Raw genomic sequence first — 20064 nt, 5'->3', positions numbered from 1 at the left:
GAATAAACTGAGGACCCAGGTGATTAAATTAAAGGTGTAGTGTCGCTTCCCGCCGCTGGCGGCAGTAAAGAGCCGTGACGCTGTGTCATGTGACAGCCAATAGAAACGCGAAGCAGAATGTTCCCGCCCGAGCAGCCAATCACAGGCCAGGGCTCCATATTGAACCTTGGCCCGTTGACCGCGGTGTTCGTGGTGTTTTCGCTGTGGACGCCGGGTCCTGGAGGAGCGAGCGGCCGGGAGCCATGAAGCTGGCGGACCTCAGACGGCTGAGAGTGGCGGAGCTCCGGGCCAGACTCAGAGGAGTTGGGCTGGACAGCAGAGGGCTGAAGGCGGAGCTGGTGGACCGGCTGTGGTCCGCTGTAGAGCGCGGACAGGGCGGGAGAGACGGTGACACACCGGAAACACCGGAAACACCGGGAACCCCGGGAACCCCGGGAACACAACAACACGGCAGCTCACCGACACCGGAGACCGCGGAGGGGTCCGCTCCGTCCGCATCACCACCGGCAGAGGAGCGTATCACTCCGCCATGGAGCCTAAATAGCACCGGAGAGTTTACCGACAGCGGCACACAGACCGAGCCCGAAGCCGCTGTGACCGCACCGCAGCACGGCCTCGAGTCTGTGTCAGGGCCCGAGAGCGGGCACCAGGCTGGGGGAGGAGGGGAGGACGGGGCTCTGTCCTCGGAGGAGACGGGCAGAGGAAGAGCTTTCTACGAGTTCAAAGAGGAGATACGGTATAAAAGGTGATGAAAGATGTGCAGTAGCTAATGATAGATTATAGTGTGGTAAAAAGCACCAACAGAGGAGGCGAAGGCTTCAGTTTAAGTTTCAAAAATTCACTTAAAAGTGCAGATTCTGTGCAGAAATTTAAAGGAAAGATAGTGGACCTATCCTGAGGTTGGGTCACAAATATCCTGTGTAGATATATTAGATATTGCTGTGAATATAGCATGTGTCACTGTGACTGTCTTCCCCACCAGGGTCAGATCTCCTCAGCCTCCGGTGGACAGAGAGGCCGAAGAGGAGGACGAAGATAAAGTCAGATTGGATCCATGTGAGTCTGTGGACAACACCCACCACCGTTCTGGTGGAGACGCATGACACAAACCAGGTTTATGTAGTTCCAGTATTTTGACCTAAGGTGAGTAGATTATAATTTAAAGCCATCACAGCATTTTGAGTCTGTCCTTCCACAGATGACAGTCACCTCCATTTTGAGGTGGGTCCTGATGAAGCCTGTGGGCAGCCACGGTTCTGGGCTCAGTTCCCCTCACTGTGGTCGGGCTCCAGGCTCACCCACGGGGTGCTGCGGGGCAGGGTGGGCTTTGAGGCGAGGCTGGAGAGGAAGCTGTCGACCACACAGCTGGAAGAACAGGAGGTGACGGAGCCCTGTGGTGTGAGGGTCGGCTGGTCGGTGGCCGACACCGCTCTGCTGCTGGGTGAGGAGCTTCTCATTCTGTGTCTCAGGAGGAGTTCGATGAACTGGAGATGTTGTTAAAAAGCCTTTAATGCTGACATGCTTCTTTCCCTGTCCTCTGTCTCGCATCAGGTGAGGACGAACTCTCTTTTGCTTATGATGGGCGGAGTAAAAAAGTATCAGGTGGAAAGGAGGAGGAGTTTGGAGAACCTTTCTCAGAGGGAGATATCATTGGCTGTTACGCTGTGAGTTGAGTTTTTCTTCTCTATATATTCTCTGTAATCCAGTTTTAGAGTGAGTTTCCTCTAATCTGTGTGTGTGTGTGTTATACTACACACCCACAGTCCTTCTCCACAGATGGTGCTGTTCAGCTCTCTTTCCATAAAAACGGTCGTCTGATGGGCGTGGCCTTCTCCCTGGGCGCCTCAGTGCTGCAGGGTCGTCCTCTGTTCCCTCACGTCCTCTGTAAGAGCTGTTCCGTCAGATTCCTCCTGGACCCCACCGCTCCTCCCTGGTACCCCGGGCCTCCAGGTTTTACTCCGCTGGCAGCTCTACCTGCTGGGCAGAGGGTGCGCTCAACATTGGCCCCTTCCTCCCGAGCACATTGTGAGGTGAGAGACGGGATTAGTAGCTGGGTTTCCATGCAGAGTTAAATTAAATTAAAATGTCAATACATACATGTAAACTCATTCACTCACACTGTTCAACCTGCTGAACTCAAAAGGAAAGGAAAGGAGAGGTGATCAGCTGTTCTCTACATCAGGCTGAAGAGTCAAGAGTTTGATCACATAAAAGGTTTTACGTTCTCAGTAGAGAATAATTCTCTAAAGCTTCCCACAGTTCAGTGCTTCCTTGATCTGACCAGAAATGTAGTGAGAACAAAGACCTTCTGCAAACTGACAGAGTGGTTATTGTCACAGGGAACGTCAGACTTTACTGGACATGGATTAGGAGTAAATGTTACATAAAAAAGTAAAGTTCAGGGTTATAATAATCAATACTTTGGTTTAGTCAGATAACTGAGGGAGGATCAGGGAAATGAATGTAACAGGTGTGTGTTAGTTTCACCAGGAGGATTGTGAAGGATGAAAATATAAAGTCAGTCCAAAGTATTTTAACGGGACCATCTGAGCAAAATTCACACATTATCACAGTAAGGAATATTTATCTGTGTGCAGTGCAGCCTGCACTTGTTAGATTTGATCTTCCTCTTCCTCCGTCCAGGTGTTGTTGATGGTGGGTCTACCTGGTTCTGGGAAGAGCCACTGGGCCAGGACTCATGTGAACCAGCACCCAGAGAAACGGTACCGAGTTCTGGGCACAGAGGAGCTGCTCGCATGTATGATTGTGAGTCAGACCTCCAGTCTTCATGTTTTATGTCCACATTCAAAGGTCACGTTCAACTTCTGACCAACCTCTGTGTGTGTGTAGAGTGGTGGACAGAGGGACAGCAGGCTGCGACAGGCCTCTCAGTGTCTAACTGATTTAATCAAGACTGCTGCTCAGACTCCTGGTAACTACATCCTGGACCAGGTAACCTTTCACCTGAACTCAGAGAACCCTGTTCAGTGACACTGTTGACTCACCTGTATGCACCTGCCGCTGTCACCACACTGTTTTCTTAGTTTCTGCCTCCTCAGTAATTTTACCATCTTCTGTCATCTCTCTGTTTCCAGTGTAATATCCTCTTCTCTGCACGCCGTCACAAGCTGCAGCTGTTCTCAGGCTTCAGGCGCAGGGTGGTGGTGGTTTTTCCATCTGCAGACGAGTGGAAAAGACGACTGTCACAGCACCAGAGGACTGAGGAGGAACAGATCCCAGAGACGGCCCTGCTTAAACTCCAAGGTCTGACTTGTGCATTTGTTATTGGAAGTAAAACATCTAACTGATTAATAAGAGGATGGCTCTTTGCCAGATTAGACCAGCACAGTGAAGTGAGGTGATCTGCTGTTGGCAGTGGATCTGAAAGGCTTCTGTTAGGAATGGAAACTGTTCTCCTGTTTCTCTGTTGCTTCCTCTCTGGGTGGAGCTGGTTACATGAGTCCCAGAGAGGAAAAGGCACTCATGTAATTCTGTGTAATTAAGTGATGTGTATTCGCCTGATAATCAGACAGAATTTCCATTTCATTTCTAGACTATGTGCAGGTTTTGAAAAGTTTGAAAAAGGTTTGAATTTAGTTTCCTTAAAAAAAGCCCAGACAGTATGAAAAGGTCACATTCACTTCAAATAAACTTTCTGCAGAGATCGTGTACATATCATATTGGCCATCTGACAAAAAATGTCCCCACCAAAGATAAAACCAAACCTACACACTTGATTAAAACACAAAATATTATAATTATATTTGTGTTATTAGCTTCAGCACCTTGTGTTTGTCTACACTTGTGACTCAGAAAAAGATCAGATCACATTTTGTGACCAATTAATACAGAAAACCAGGTCATTCCGAGGGGTTCACATACTTACTTTGTATTTCCACTGTATCATCAGGAAGTATTATATACAGCTGGGAAATACTGAAAAAATATGATATAGTAATGATAATATAATAATAATTGTAATCCATGTCATTCCTACTGGTTTTCATTCATACTTTCATATTTCATCCACTATGATTGTGAAACCACGGATTAAAAAGTCTTGAATTTTACTGGTCTTCGCTTATTCTGTTATTTATTACTCCAGAGAGTCTTGAGTTACATGCATGTTGTCTGTGTGATTCCTGAACTCTGGCTCCAGTGAGCTGCAGTCTTCCAGAGCAGCAGGCCGACCTGCTGGAGGAGCTGCAGTATGTCGAGCTGCCTCAGGAGCAGGCGCAGAGGCTGCTGCAGGAGTACAAAGACCACGCCCGCAGACTGCTGCCCCCCGTCCCCAAACAGGAGAAGAAGAAACCCAGACTTCACAAGAAAAGACCTCACCCTTACGGCCCTCCATGGTCACAGAGGATCCAGTGGACTGGGATAAATGGTCAGCACGAAAAACGATGGACGGTATTTTGGGAAACTTGATTGTTTTAAGATGATCACTGATGTGATTTTCATCTCTGTCTTTGTAGGATGGAACGAGCCCAGATTCAACATGCAGTCATGGAACCAGAACCCGAGATATGTGAGTAACGTGCAGCTGTGAAATCACCTCACCTGTGTTCCCATATAACTTATACCTGCTACAGACACGGTTTAAAGGCAGCTCTCAGGTCATAGAGTTCAGGGTAAAGGCTGATATTTATACTGAAATACAGTTTATTTACTTCTAAATGAAGTTAAAATGTTCCATTGTCATAAGTATCAAACTAATGTTATATAACATTTAGAGTTTAACACCTACATCAGTTAATTTCTTGACTTCAGAAAAGAGAGTTAATGTTCAGCTGACAATGTAAAAACGTCAGTTTATAGAAACGATGGTTTGATTTCAGAGGTCGTTTGGTCAGTGATGTAGGCAGGTGCATAATGTTCATGTTAAATTAGTCAAAATAAAAAACTATAAATGTCACTTTAACTGATGTGTTTGAGTTTTCAATATTATTACTGCAGCAGATTGTAAAGAGATTATCTTATTGTCGTAGGGCCAAAATATTTTACATGATTAAAAAAAGTATATTTTATTTTTCCCCATTAAACAGAATGGAACACAACACAACTCTCATGAAACTGGACTGTGTTAAAACACACAATGACCAGGGCTATTGATATATTGACTGACAGAGAGATCGACCGATCAGTTTGTGTACGAGCCTCACTCTCGTTGTCCTTTTGTGTCCTTTACATTTCAGTGGAGCGTGGCCCATCAGGACCAGAGCTACAGCTACAGCAGAGACTGTGGTTACAGTAGGTGTGAGGGGTACTGGTGAAGAAACGATGCTGCTGCATTTCCTGTGTTTACAAGGGCAAGAAGTCTATTGATCAGTCATTATAAAAAAAAGAAGAGCTGATTGTAATCATCAAGAGACCTACTGAATGTGTATTGGACTTCCTGCTTTGGCCAATCAATTGACGAATGACAGTGTTGCAGTATTTAATCATCTTAACACTAAAAACCAGGTCACTTTTTAGGATTTTTATTCTAAACATTTTAAAAAACGTTATAATTTGTTTTTATTGTACAGTGATGTACAAATGATGAAAAATAGACAGTATTTTTGCACAGTTTTGACACCAGTATTGGTCAGAGTGTTTAAATTGTTACTAAATCCCTGAAGTCTGATGGAGCAGTCTGTGTTTGTGCACTGGATCAGTTCTCTGGTGTGATCAGCTGAGCATCAGGTTTTCTGCTCGGTCTCGCTCTGCGTCTGGTTTCACTGTCTGATAAAGCAGCACGGCTCCTTTAGCTGAGGGACACAGCTCCGACCACAGAGGGCTGCTCCGGCCCAGCTGCAACACCTCCTGCAAAAAGACATCGAGATGCCAACTGTCACCTGTCTTCATTCTCGTCGTTTCAAACAACTTTTGTAGCTACATCTTGTTATAAACTGTACTTTCCTCCTAAAGCAGCTCCCAGAGCAAGCGGCTCATTGTGGAGCTGCTTTGCAGACATTTATACACCTGTAGCTGTAGTTCACTCACTGTTCTGCTGAGGAAGACGATGTCTATGGACTCGTGGGCCTCTGCTCCTCCTTCCCAGTACAACTGTCTGACCTCATCAGTCGTCAGTGAGCAACTGAGGGAACACAGATACGAACCGACTCAGTATTACATAACATTCTTTTATTACCTGGATCCTATTGTTTTATCAGCAACTTTTTATGCTGCTGTCTTTGCCAAGTCTCCACTGAAGAATTAGTTTTACACTTAAATTTGAGATGAAGGTTAAATAAAATGAAATAATAATAATAAAAAACAACATGATGCTAAATCTACACTGTAATATTGTTTCTCTCTTACTGCACTGATATCAAGATGACGGGTAAAAATTTCTCACACTGCCACATCAAGTAATTTAAGGTTCATTTACATTTTGGATACTTCATTTAAACCAGACTGTCACAGGCCTGAGGGAGAGATTACTCTTGGTTTCTTGGTTGGAAAAAAGCAAGAAAAGCAGTTTTTTCATTTTTACTGAACCTTTATCCAACAAGACGGCAGAGGTTAGTGGCTTTTTTCATTTTATTCACTCCTAAATAAAAATACATTTGCAGGGGACAATACTACGGTGGCCCTGAGGTCAAAACACAGCAGCACTGCAGAAAATGGCAAAACACGGCAACAGAACAAATAACACAATGAAACTGAAAACAACACGACACAAACAGTTTACTTCCTTTCATGCTCTGTGAAATGTGTTTTCTGAATGTGTGTTGTTTCCACTTTTGTTTTCTAATTTATTGGTTTCTAAAAAAGTTGTGCATTCGATTTTGTTGTTCTGCCTTCTGAAATATTGTGTTGCTGTGTTTTTTATTTTGGGGCCAATGTACAACACAGATAAAACTTTTCATGGTAACGCTGTGAGAAAACAGCACCTCAGGAGAAAACAGTGCCACAGTTTGTCATCAGGGTTAAAACGGGAGGAGCGAGTACCTGACGTAGAACTCAGCGCTCGGCCTCCCAGCGCTGGTGTGATTCAGAGCGACGCCCATTAGGACAGGTGCTCCGAGGCAGCTCAGAGGAACATTCACCTGGAGAAGGACGCGAGAGATTACATATCAAACACTTTCAGTCTCTGAACATCAGGATTTTACTCCTGGCTTTCTCAAATTCAGTGAATATTTTTATTTTTATTTTTCCTGACGTTACACAGCAGGTTTCATAGTTTATCACTCAGACAGAAACTGAGCAAAAGCACCAAATATCTTCTCTGCTGCTTTTCTCTGTTTTATTTCCCTGTAAATGAGTTTTGATGGACATTATTTACTATTTTGTGACATTTTATAGATTAAACAATCAATGTAAAAAGGAATCAACAGATTAACTGATGATAAATAATCTATTATAGTACACAGGAGCTGCGTTCTCTGCAATTCTATAAAATCTGTAAAATCAGATTTTAGTTAACTCACTGTTGAACCAAACATCAGTGACACATGTATTGACAGGTTCAGTTGACCTCTGAGGAGCACACAGACAAACCCACCTCATCTCTGACCTCAGCGCACACAGACCCAAACAGCTCCGAGACGACGGCCCCCCGCCGCCGCTGCATCGTGACCATGCTGATCTCGTCACACACCGCCTGGAGAGAGCCGTGACGCTGTCAGTCACACGTCAGTCACATTAATGACATTCATTCATTTTTATTTCACTTCACCTTTGGCTCTGGGTGACCTCCAGGGATGTCCAGGAGCCCCCCTGCCTCTGCCACCCTCTGGCTCCTCCTGATCAACACCACCTGTCCGTCACCTGTACACAGGACGGCGCCCACACCCAGAGGCTGAGCCAGCAGCGCCAGAGGGTCGCTGAGCTCCGCCTCTCCACGCTGACGGAGCTCTGCCACTCTGTGAGACCAGTTGGTCCCCAGGTAGTCCCTGTAGCACGTCAGGCCGAGTCTCAGGGTGAGGAGCGGCCCCGAGTCTTCATCGTGAGTGTTTTCATCAGAGTGGGGGGGGGGTCCAGCTGCTGAGGCTTGTTCCAGTGTCGGCTGGATGACCTCCCCTCTGTCTTCTGTCTGATTTATAGACGTGTTTCTAAGGTCCAAACTCTGCTGAGCATCATTGTGCAGGAGATCCTCCTGTCTCCGCCTGCCTTCCTGACCCTCCCCACACACGAAGGAGGATGCTTCAGGGGACTGAGTGCAGGACGGATGCTCAGAAGCTGCACAGGGTGATGAGGGACACTTAGGGGGGGCCAGGCAGAAAGAGTGTAGTCTGAATTTGGCCCCGTTGAAAAGCCACGGCTCCTTGGACACCCGCTCTGTCCACACCTCCTCTATGTGACGCTCCAGAGCCGGATCTGTCTGCCTGTTAAATCTGAGGAGGAAAAACAAACTCGCTTACATTCAGTCCGCTGCCACAGTTCAACAGTTCGTCGATCAATCACTCAGGAGGAAATCAGTCTGCAACTATTTCTATCATCAAATAATGAAAACACTCTCATTCTTGAACGTTTGATGGGTTCTTTGTCGTATGTGAAAAGTAAACTGGATATTTTTAGGTTGTGGACTGTTGCTCAGACAAAACAACATCTGAAGCCGTCACCTCGGGCCGTGGGAAACATAACAAGCATCAGGGTTATCTGACATTTTATAGACATAACAACTGATGAAATTATCTGTAGATTAACTGATAATAAAAATAACTGCTGAAGCTCTAACGTAATGTGTGGTGTACAGCATCTATAAGCTGTTTTGTACTTTCCTTCCCTGATTTAGCTCAGGGAATGTACCCACAGGTAAAGTCCTGCACACCGAGGGTCACTAATGATCACAAGCTTTCACTTCTCTGTTATAAGGACTTTGTCTGAGCCCAGTTCAGAGGACTGGAGTTATGGTCCCACCTTTCAGAAAGCTCCACCTGTACTTGAGACTCCAGCAGCCCCCTCCAGTCTGCACAGTGCAGCAGCACCGACACCTCAGGGTCCATCGTCTCCAGGTCTCCGTCTGTCTCTTCACTCACAGCATCACAGGCTCAGTAAAGTCCCTTCTGGAGGCTCCTCATGAAAATGACACAAAAATATCAATGAATTGACACGTAAAAAGCAAATTATTAGTTCATACAGCTGTTTTTACCATGACTGCACATACTAACAGGCAGTCACATAAGATTTTACACACGCTGAGTGAACAAATGCTACAAATAACAGCAGCAGCTGGTACAGCAGTCAGAGACTGTTACTAACTGACATCATATCAAAGACAACAGGGAGTATTAATCACAAAAGATAAGAATTTAAATTCAGCAGTTTGTTTTGCACAGTACGTTTAATTTCTTCTGACCCCTCCCTCTCCTCAAACACAGACACACCAAGAGCGCACACACACACACACACACACACACACACACACACAACTACAGGAGTTTTCAGTGGTAAGAAAAAAAAGTAGTAAACACATTGAAATGTTTTTTTTTCCACATTTACCAATTTTCCGGGGCAGTCACATATCTTCCCTCTATGTAGAACTAAAATTATATTAAATATGTTTAGACTCTGTGTCGTCTGTTGATGGGAAACACAAACTATTTGACACCTGAAAACAATGATTTGCATAAAACTGATTTAATAATGAGAAAATAATTTATTCCCACACTGATCCTGCTCTAAATCATGGTAACAAAGACTGCTGATAAAATATCAAATTCATTCAACCACGTCCTGCTTTCCACAGCTTTAAATCAAAAGTTTTTACTTTTTTGAAAACTAATAGACTCTGATGATCTCACTTCAGGTTTTAACATTGTGTTGATGTTGGTCTCTAGTCGTACAAGAGGAAAAATGTAAAAAACAAGATAATTCCAGGAAAAGTCCACATTCATAAAATTAACCATATTATGGATATTATTGTCAAGACGTACTTCAATGTAACACCATGATTAGAAACCTTAAAAATATGAAGGATGAAAACACAAAATGATCTTTTATTATCATTTAATCTACTGATTATTTTCTCAATTACTCACTTTGCCCATAAAAAGTGACAATAAGAAGAAGATGTAGTGAACTGTCTTGTTTTATTTTAACAGTTCAACAGTTGAATTTATGGTCACATGAGAAGGAAACAGCATCAAACTCTCACATTTAGGAAGAATGAACCATTTAAGGCTTTTTTTTTTTTTTACTTGAAAATAACAATGATTAATCGATTATCAGAATAGCTTTCAATTGATTATTTGCTGATCAACTCATCAATTAATGAATTGATTGCTGCAGGTCTTGATCAATTTTAGGATTACTGAAACGCACAAAGGCAGGTCGCAGCACAGAAGGAGCTTTTATAGCAAACAATGGTCACAACTTACAGGCCGGCAGGCGGGAAACTGACCACAGGTGATCCAAGGAGCAAACAGGAGGGTCCTCAGGAAGAGGAAGAGGAAGAGGAAGAGGAAGAGGAGGAGGAAGAGGAAGAGGAAATCCACAGAGCAGGTAACTTCAGCAGACAGAGGCTGAGAGGTGAACTGAAGCTTAAAGGGAGCAAGAGCGATTGTGAACCACTGAAAACACATTAGAACAGAATTACAGGAGCAAAGTTAAACCACCAACAGACAAACAAGGAAGTTACTTCAAAATAAAACAGGAAATAAACAGAGTCCAAACAAAGTCATTTCAGGGGCAGAGCATGCAGATCTAATGGTTCTTAATAAATATGATATTGAGACAGATTATTGTTTCTGGCAGCATATGAACAGTTTGCTGTGTGTAGCAGTTAAAAAGTGATATAATCACTGATTCGATCATTATTGAGTCGTTGATCTAGTTTCAAACTATTTGAACAGGTGTGTGTTGTTTGTTGTGCGCAACAGAGAGAAGGAAATCAAGTTTGTTCCGCTTTGAAACAGAATCATCTTTAAAAATCTGAACCTAATTCAACGGGGATGTAACCTCGACCTGTCGGCTGAGTAGAGTCAACAGAATATATGTGGTTCATTCAACCATCTAACCAACAGCTGCAGTGAGAGTCCTGTTGGTCAGAGTCAGCAGAATAAACGGATCAGCCAGGAGCCTCCAGGAGCCGCCAGGAGCCGCCAGGAGCCGCGGCCTGTCCCCGCAGCTTTCACCGTCTCCACCGTGGTCTACACGGTTACTATCATCTGTCAGGAAACATAACGTATTTTAGTTTTTCTTACCTTCCTGGTGGAAACATCCGCGAACAGCTTCTTCCTCTTTTTTGCAGATTGCACGGTGTTCATCATCTCCACCGAGCGGCAGAGAGCGAGAACTGCAGCGGTGGAGGACACTCAGTACTAATACCACACTGTACTCAAAGTACTCCAGTACAAGTAAAGGTCTGTACTGAGATGTTACTGAAGTAAAAGTATGAAAGTACAATCAAAATGTACTAAATTCAAAGTTTTAAAAGTAAAAGTGCCTGATACAGAAGAGTGAGTGAGTGCTGGGTTTTACATGAGTCTATTATTAGATCATCATCATGATGCATTGATGTAAGAGCAGCTCTTTACTGTTGGTTGAAGAGGAAATATTTTTTTGAATATTTCATTTAAGCTGCAGCTGATGATTATTTTCAGGACATTTACCCACAGCTCAGTGGCTCATTCACAAGCCTTGTTTTATCTAACCAACTGCCCAAATGTCAAAAATATTTAAAATAACTTAAGATTATTAAAATGATTGAAATCATCACATTTGAAAACCTGGAGCTATGAAATGTTTGGTATTTTACACAAATCTTGTCCTTGTAGTTACTGTTGAGCAGTTTGATTTAAAACAAAGCATCATATTTAGTAAATTCTTCATATTTTTTCAATGTAAAAGTCTTAATTTGTAAAGTAACTAAAGATGGCAGATTAATGTAGAGCAATAAGAAGTCAGATACATTTCCCTCTGACATACAGTGGAATGGAGCAGAAGAATGAAGTAGCATGAAATGTAAACACTTGTACTTGACTGCAGTACTTCACCCACTGCAGTTGTGTAAATGTAAACGATTGTGCACATTTTAAAAGCTGTGCATGTGTGAAACTGAGTTGATGGTACTGGTAGTTTCGATGACATGTATATGTCTCCTCTGCAGCTGAGCAGGGCAGACACAGGGTTCACATCCTGGGAAAACAAACACAGGTAGGGGCCTGTTCGTTTGTGTCAAGCTGCTTAAAATCAATTTCACACTTCCGGTCTTAATAACAATAAACCCCTTAGTGAATGATAAGTCAACATTGCTGTCTACAGATTTTCCAGTGATGTTCAACTCAGGGGACCGTGAGGACTGTGAATTTGTTTATTTTTATTGAAATTCATTCTTCCGGGCTGTGTTTCCTGTGTGCCACTGGCTGTCAAAAGCACAATATTCCCACGTTCATTCCACATTCAACAGTTTTTATTTTTTTCAAGTTCATGAAATAAAACGTAACAGTGCATATTATATATATATATATATATATATATATATATATATATATATATATATATATATATATATATATATACATACATGTATATGCATATATCTTAAGAAAAGCTCATTTTTATAATGTCTATAATCGGCTATAGTTTCATTGTTTCCCTTGGTTAATCAGCTAAATATGTAATTTGCCCAAACCTGTGTAAAGACTGTAATTAAACATAATTTCATCTTCAGTGTTGTCTGCTCTGTTGGATATTATATTTAAGAATTGTAGTTATAACACTTATTAAACATTTGTTTTATTTAAATATTATTTTGAAGGAAAGCTTCCCGTCTGGCACTGACCCATCTTCCGGTTTAGCTTCCGTTAGCTTGACGCTGTGTTTATGCAACATCACAGCCGCACTGTTATGAAACTGGGCTCTGCTGGTAAGTCTCTTCTGTCCCTTTCAGTACTGATGTTGCACTCGTTTCAGTTTTAAATCAAGGTTTTGTTTTTGTTTTTTGTGTTTAGCAGAACTACAACTTCCAGCTTTACCAGACAGCCATTAGCATTAGCGTCAGCAGTAGCAGAGAATGACTTTAAGCTAACCGCGGCTAACGCCGTCCGGTCAGGTGGCAGAACAAAGTGTCCCTCCTGAAACTCCTGAGGTCTGTCTCCCGTTAACTCGACAGATTATATAATGGCTCATGTGTAAACCCAACAGCGAGACTGTAGCAGCGGGTAAAGCTAATGAAAGTGATCTTTAATCTGCAGTGTTTACAACTAAGGAAGATTTAACAGCGTGAACTCGCCCACAGCAACATACCTGCACCGTGTTGGAGTGGCAGTGGTTATCTCTGGTTATTTAGTGTTGAAGTCCTTCTTTTAAAACGATGTTTCACTCACCCTCTGCTCTGCTGTGTCCCCAGGTCACATGTCAGCGGACGAGCTGCTGACTCCGTCGCTTTCAATGAAAACTCACTGAAAGGTAAAGACAGAGAAACATCTCCTTTCTCCATCAGCTCTGTATTTACCTCCGGTTCTGTCAGTTTTCAGACACAATAATTCCACAGTACCAGAACAAAACAAAAGGCAACAAGTTGATTCATTTCATTCAAGTAAAAATGCTGGTTTTCTTTGTCCTATATCATTGTAAACCGAATGTTTCATAGACTGAACAATTAATTTAAATACAATAACTTGCAGATTAATCAATAATGAAAACAATCATTGCAGCCTGAAGTCTAATGTATCAGGTATTTTAGATAAAGGTCAAATAGTCCACGTGGTTTGTTTCATTGACAGTTGTTCATGCTTGGGATTGAGATTTGTTTGCAGCTATTTCTGTATGACTTTGTTTCTAGCAGCCAAAATGGTTTAAAAGACATATTCACACTGGGCCATGATTCATAAGTCAGTTTTATTTATATAGCACCAAATGACAACAGGAGTTATCTGGCTAACTGTAAGAACAACCAACTTCTGTAACAAACTATTTCATTATCTCATGGTGACCTTTTGCCAGTTTGATAAAAATTAAGCCTAAGTCTAGAAATTCTGAAAATGATCAGCTCCTTTTTAAGCACGCTGCCTCCAGTGTTAGAGCTCCTGTGTATTTCAGCCTTAAATCATAAGTCGGCTGATTATCCTTCCAGCCGAAGTAGATTTGTCAGATTTGTATCGTCAAAGTGCAACATAAACATGAAAAATAAAGCTTGAGGCTTGGGTCTGGAGTCACTTGGTCGTTAATATTTTGGTTTCAAATGTATTTCTGCTTCTTCTGCAGAGGTCTGTCATTGTATCACTGATGATGTTCACATCCACACAGGTCTGCGTGGAACCTCAGAAATTCTCCATCATGCAGTTGGAGGCTCAGCTGCGTCTGTCTCAGAGTTGTCTTTGGTGCTGCAAGAGCGGACTGCGTCTGCTCTCTCAGAGCTCTGCACACAGGTTGTGTGTGTGTGTGTGTGTGTGTGTGTGTGTGTGTGTGTGTGTGTGTGTTGAATTAAATCATAATTCCTGAAACAACTGAGTGACTGTGGTTATGTACTCTGCTTTGAACAGGTCTGAATCCATGTGTGGTTTTGAGTTATTTGCTTTCTCACCACAGAAAAGCTGTGAACTACTACGATCTCCTGGGAGTCAAATCTGATGCCACCTTGGAGGAAATTAAAAAAGCATTTTTTGACAAATCTAAGAAGGTAAAGTCTTTGCTTGTCAACAAGCTCTGCATTTAGTAAGAATGTCGGCCACTTGAGGGCAGCCTTTCACAGCCTGGTTTCTGCTTGTTAACTGTTCCCACAGTGGCTTCCTCACTGTTTGTTTTCATGTTGTGGCTTCCGGTGTAAATATGGACGGACATGTGTATTTACCTTGAGGTTTTAGCATAATTGTGGGTTGAGGCAACTCACCCCTAGAGAAAAGACTTGGTTGTGAGTGCAAACCATATATGTGCATGCATTTGTGTAACAGAGAAAGTCAGAAGGTTTTTGTGTGTTAATGCAAGTATTCATGTCCAAATGAGCTGATACCTGCACCAGAGTATCTCTTGGTTGAATGGTTTGATTTGTAAATCTGATCATCAGTGTCCCACTCCTCCTGTGCTACTGTAGCTGCACCCAGACAGCAACCCATCAAACCCAGCACTGCACGGCCAGTTTGTGGAGCTGAACGAGGCCTACAGGGTGCTGAGCAAAGAGCCGAGCAGGAAAGAGTATGACTTCAAAATCAGACACAGATACAGCGGAGGCCAGACCTTCAGATCGGCTTCTGGTCACACCATCTACAGAGCCAGGTGAAGATACACACAGTCTGTCAGTCTGAGCTCACTTATTCATCTAACCTTCCTCCACACTCCAGCACTGTCAGGGTGCGGAAGAAAACAAACCTTAACTGATGTTGTTCTGCAGCAATAAATGCAGGAGAAGATGAATAATTAATGTTAAGACTATGGGCATATGGTTTGTGTTTGCTTGTTGTAACACACTCACAGGATATAATGTTCTTGTGAGGACTGCACACCTGAAACCTCCACCTCTGCAGAAACACTGAATGAAGAATTTGTCTTCATTTTGTATGAATCGGTCTCGGGGAGACTGTGTGTTTTTGTTGAAATGTTATATTTCAAGGGAAACTGCTTGAGCTGCACTGTGTCATTTTTGAGGAAAACCAGGAAATCTGAGTCTTTCAACAGTCAGGTGGAAGAATAAGAAGAATTATTTCTCCATTGCATCGCAGTGGAAATAAACACCGTTCATATCCACTAAGAACATACACAAAGAGTCCAAAATGAAAATGTACAGATAGTTACAGACATGTAAACTGTTTGGTGGCACAAGTAGAAAAGTGCAAATATGTGCATGTTACAGATTAATAAACTACATAAAAACATATTGACTGAGTCTTTCAGGTTCATCACAAGAAATCTTCAGTATAGTCTGTTTTTAACATTGTACCGTTTTTCCCTCTTCTGTGTTTAATGTCACCAATCACGATCCCTCTTTCACTACTTCGTCCCCAGTGCGGCCGCCCAGGACAACAACTATTACTGGGAGCAGTTTCATCAGTCTCAGACCGGTCAGATGACGGCAGAGGAGAGGCAGAGGAGAAAGAGGAGGAACTTCCGCCTGCTGGGCTACTGTGTTTTAACCATGGTGCTCAGTGTAGGAGCCCACTTAGTCTTCTTCAGGTAAAAACCCCACAGAACCATGTTTTCATCACTTCATCAACAAAAAGTATTAATCTTTTGTCAGAAAAATGCAAGATTAGTCTGAAAGAATGCAACTTTAAAGTTATCAAATTTATTCAAAACAGAAACTTACTCACGATTATAATGTTAAATATGACTATTGTTACAGAACATAAATAGAACTAGATAAAAACTGAGCCAGTTGTAGAGACTCATCTGAAAATTGAAATCTGATTTGACTAATGGGATAAGTGCACAGGACAGAGTTGCACTAGATGAGTCAAATTTTGTACGTTGGCGTCCGATATGATAAGAATATGAATAGAATCATTTTGATAAATTTGTGCAAGAAAAAGAAAATTTTTTTAACATTAAGTTAAGAGAGTTGCACATCAGTTAACTGAGAGAAGATGTGACCATTGAGAATAATTAGGGTGTTAATGGGCTGCTTATGTCAGCAGCATAGGTCCATGCTCAAAATTTTTAATATTAAATTTTTCAAAAATGATGTGAGCACAAATTTTTATTTTGGTGCACAAACAAACTGAAATACTTTCGTTCATATCCTGTTAATGTGAAATGTGCAGGTTTTACAACAGTGTGGAAAAGGCTGCACAACAGTGTTAACGCTTCACACAGTGAGCTAGTGACCATTTAGCCCGGCTGCTTACAGTCACGTCACCGTGGACGTTTAGAAACATTCACTGTTTGTCCTGGTGGAGATGCATGTATGTATGCATGTATGTGGGTCTGGTCGCCTTCATTCAGCTGAGCACAGTGTAGAAAGCAGAAGATGCAGTGGATACGTTTCATTGTGAATATTAAAGAATCCTGTGAAATATCAGCGTCGTTGCTCTTCCACGCTCCCACTGCCGTCCCTTCATCTTTTGTCCTTAATTTATGTTTCCTCTTACTTCCCTCCTGAGTTGTCTTTGCTCCACAGTCACATCCAGATGAATGAGGGTGTTTGTGGACACGTCCCTTTGCCATGTGTCTTGACACAACCTCAGGGCTTGTTGAGGTCGTCGTATTTGTTTTCACACACTGACTCGGTGCCAGTTCTGTTTGTTGAGATTCACTCCTGTATGGTCTGAAGAGCTGTTATAACAGCTGTACAAACTCATAGCTACAACACAGCATGCAGAGCGCTCGCACAGTGCAGAGTTTTTAGGTTAATCAAAGTTATTCTGTTAAGATTGTTGTAACTCAAATGTCTCTCTCGACTCTTTCAGTAAATTGGAAGATGTTCACAATAACTTCATGGACGAGAAGGATAGAATCATCACAGCAATTTATAATGACTCCAAAGAGAGAGCCAGGTGAGTCCTTCAGATCAGGGAGTTTTTTCTGTCTCTTGATGGCGCATTTGGCTGCTAACAGTAAATTTGTTTGAGTTTTGTGATGCTTGAATTTGAAGCCGAGTGTGAAGGCGTCTTCTGTGCTGTTTCCAGGATCAACGGTTTTAAGAAACAGACAGAAATCCTCCGGCACAAACATGCTGAGTTCCTGGAGAAATATCGAAACCACAACAGTGGAGAGGACAAGTAGGAGCGTCTCCAGCTGTGCTCTGATGAGGGAGTTTGAACTGTCAGCAGGTGGATGATGGCAGATCGAATGTGGTACGACTTATAGAATTTATAGAAGTTTTTCTGCCTTTTTTTTAACAAAGAACCAGAGTTTGTCTTCAGATGTGCTACTGAGAAGCTGAGGACACACAACAGAGTGTGATGTGGGAGGGTTTCAGGTGTGAACCCCTGACCAGGCTGAGCTGTGTCTCAGTTTGAACTGCACCATCTGCAGTTAATAGCATCGATTGGACTGTTACCAGAATGTTTTCAGACCTTGTTCACTGTTTGTCCAAAGGAGCCGCAGTAAACACTATCAAATTACCTGTGATGAACTGGCAGGAGCCTGTTATTTATTGTCCTCAGTCTCTGTGTGAGTGGTGCACAATGTGCAGAGCTCACAGATAACAGAGAACCAACGGCACATGACAGCAAACATGTTTAATTGATTGCAACACCGACATGTTTCTTGGTGCTAAAAGAACCTGATACTGATTAAAATCATGTCTGGTGTTGCACACACGAGGACACTGTCTAATGCTCCCGCAGCTTTGATGAGTGAGGGCTGCATTATAACACACACAGTGTTTTCAGCATTAATCTTCTTCCAGGTGTGTGGTGGAAACGGGAAATGCTCCTGGGCCTGTTTGAAACTCTTGAATTGCGGGACATCGCCGCCCAGCTCCTCATAATAAAATTACACATCACACACACACACAAGAGTGACACTGCATCATTCAGTTGTGATCAAATAATATTAATAATCACACTGATATTATGAAAATGTACAAATTGAATGGAAGGACGGTTCATATTTGTGGGTGAAAGTTATTTCAACCTCCAAACCAACATTTACCATTTTGCCTTTCGGTTTTTAGACGTTAGAAGTTGTTGTTTTTCTGTTTTTTTCGCTGCCTTATCTGTTCCCTGGTGGGATGTCGGTGAGAAATGATTAAAAGATCAACTTTGTCTCATCAGTCATTACTTCCTGTTACTGTTTGTTTCATCTCTCATTCTCACATGCTATGGTTTCACGATACAGATCAGTCTGCAGACTCTACGGCCAAACTTTATGTATTCCTTGCTTAAATTTGTTGCTGATTTTCCTCCATTAAATTTAAAGTTATTTTTTGAGGAAAAAACATGTAAATAACATGTTTGTGCAGTGAAATGAGTTAACTGATTGGCAACATTCAGCTGTAGACAGGTCTTTTAATGAGCAACCACACAGAAGAGATAATTATTTATCTGCTTTACTTTAGAATTCAGAAGTTTATTTTCCATGATCTCAGTGGTTGGAATTTGAAAGTGAATTTGAAAAGCTCTGTTAAACCTCTGAAGTCACATTTGGAGCTGCAGATTCTCTGAAAACTGACTCTGCTGATGTGTAACATATATTGTTTATTTACATATTTACATTCACATGAAAACTTGGTTTCATGTTGCTTATGAAACAATTCATAAATTTTCTGTGTACATGGCATTTATTTGCAAATGACCTCATGGAAACAAGACTCCATGAGTTTTTTTTTTAAAGGATACTTGCATAAGTATGGACTGAACTTTAAAAAATCTTAGAAATGTGAGTGAACTGTTTTGCAGGAAACGATTTAGCCTTTTTCCTTCTCACAGTGAGTCTTGTCTCCTTGTCACCAGCGGCCCCCGTCCTGAGACGTCAGCAGGAGATAACTTATCCCCGCATAGCATACAGACACCCTCACCCTCATGTGGCGTGTGAGTGCCCTGTCATAACCCAAACACACCTTAATGACTGAGATTCTGGTGTCAGCACACACACACACACACACACACACTCTCTCTCTCTCTGGTGGAAGACGAGGCTCATGGGAGAGGGAGCTACTACACAGGAAAACCAGCTATGAAGACAATTTAAATAGATTTTTATCTTCAGTTTAATGAGCTGCAGAGGAGAAGTGTGTCAGATCATGCACTGACATAACACTCTGTCTGACATGCACGCCCTTTGATTGATTATAAGAGAAATGATAAACTGATCAGAGGAGATAAATAATAAATCACTGACTTATTAAGCAACACATTGGTCCTCAGGCTCTTACTGTCTGATTTCATGTGATTCTGTCTCAGAAAAAACCTAAGAGATGGTTTTCAGCTGAATCAGTTGATGGGGGCAGTGTTCACATGTCCACACTCAAAATATAAAGCACATATAATAATATTTCCTCATTTCCCCATTTATTTTGATTTCTCTATATTTTCTATACATTTTTGATAAAAACTTTGTTTTATGGGTCTGTTTCCTAATTATTTCTCATAAGGTTTCCAGATGTAGTTGGTACCTTTTATAAAGCAAACTGGCTTTTTCTACATGAGACGTTTTCACGTGTCACAGTAGGAAAAGCACAGGTGTGAATAATAAAATGAATGATGGCTGAATCTTATTCACAGTGTTGGTTATCAGGGAGCTGCTGTTCATGCTGAC

The 20064-nt window shown here is 42.2% G+C and overlaps 3 protein-coding genes across 10 annotated transcripts; 2 read left to right on the top strand and 1 right to left on the bottom strand.

The window, feature by feature from the left end:
- Nucleotides 1–163: 163 nt before the first annotated feature.
- On the top strand, nt 164–5626 carry LOC139637893 (heterogeneous nuclear ribonucleoprotein U-like protein 2). Its single transcript, XM_071506837.1, has 11 exons — nt 164–745; nt 983–1056; nt 1199–1441; nt 1552–1664; nt 1764–2030; nt 2644–2766; nt 2851–2952; nt 3096–3264; nt 4160–4387; nt 4476–4528; nt 5196–5626. The coding sequence occupies exons 1-11, from the start codon at nt 243–245 to the stop codon at nt 5271–5273; spliced, it is 1953 nt and encodes a 650-aa protein (XP_071362938.1). The 5' UTR covers nt 164–242; the 3' UTR covers nt 5274–5626.
- nudt22 (nudix (nucleoside diphosphate linked moiety X)-type motif 22) lies at nt 5465–13312 on the bottom strand. Of its 6 annotated transcripts, none has more exons than XM_071506844.1 (8): nt 13257–13312; nt 10308–11096; nt 8848–9000; nt 7664–8321; nt 7490–7588; nt 6937–7034; nt 5986–6079; nt 5465–5805 (listed from the first exon to the last, which is right to left on the bottom strand). In XM_071506844.1, exons 3-8 carry the CDS (start codon nt 8931–8933, stop codon nt 5671–5673), a joined length of 1170 nt encoding a protein of 389 aa, XP_071362945.1. In that variant the 5' UTR covers nt 8934–9000; nt 10308–11096; nt 13257–13312; the 3' UTR covers nt 5465–5670. The 6 variants fall into 6 exon arrangements, with proteins under 6 accessions (XP_071362945.1, XP_071362943.1, XP_071362944.1 ...); XM_071506842.1 differs by having other exon boundaries at nt 8848–9003; nt 13257–13311; XM_071506843.1 differs by lacking the exon at nt 13257–13312 and adding an exon at nt 11133–11640 and having other exon boundaries at nt 8848–9003; nt 10308–10499.
- On the top strand, nt 12699–19870 carry dnajc4 (DnaJ (Hsp40) homolog, subfamily C, member 4). 3 transcript variants are annotated; one of them, XR_011694714.1, is made up of 9 exons: nt 12699–12796; nt 13280–13338; nt 14179–14300; nt 14461–14551; nt 14963–15144; nt 15871–16038; nt 17271–17357; nt 17490–17657; nt 19260–19870. XR_011694714.1 is itself a non-coding variant. In XM_071506866.1 (8 exons), exons 3-8 carry the CDS (start codon nt 14209–14211, stop codon nt 17584–17586), a joined length of 717 nt encoding a protein of 238 aa, XP_071362967.1. In that variant the 5' UTR covers nt 12699–12796; nt 13280–13338; nt 14179–14208; the 3' UTR covers nt 17587–18580. The 3 variants fall into 3 exon arrangements, 2 of the variants coding, with proteins under 2 accessions (XP_071362967.1, XP_071362968.1); XM_071506866.1 differs by lacking the exon at nt 19260–19870 and having other exon boundaries at nt 17490–18580; XM_071506867.1 differs by lacking the exons at nt 12699–12796; nt 19260–19870 and adding an exon at nt 12881–13018 and having other exon boundaries at nt 17490–18580.
- The last annotated feature ends 194 nt before the right edge of the window (nt 19871–20064 follow it).

This window comes from Trachinotus anak, unplaced genomic scaffold (assembly GCF_046630095.1).
Source record: "Trachinotus anak isolate AG129_WGS33_773 ecotype Australia unplaced genomic scaffold, CSIRO_AGI_Tana_v1 ptg000021l, whole genome shotgun sequence".
Taxonomy (NCBI): Eukaryota; Metazoa; Chordata; class Actinopteri; order Carangiformes; family Carangidae; genus Trachinotus; species Trachinotus anak.
This window is presented reverse-complemented; position numbering and strand designations above follow the sequence as displayed.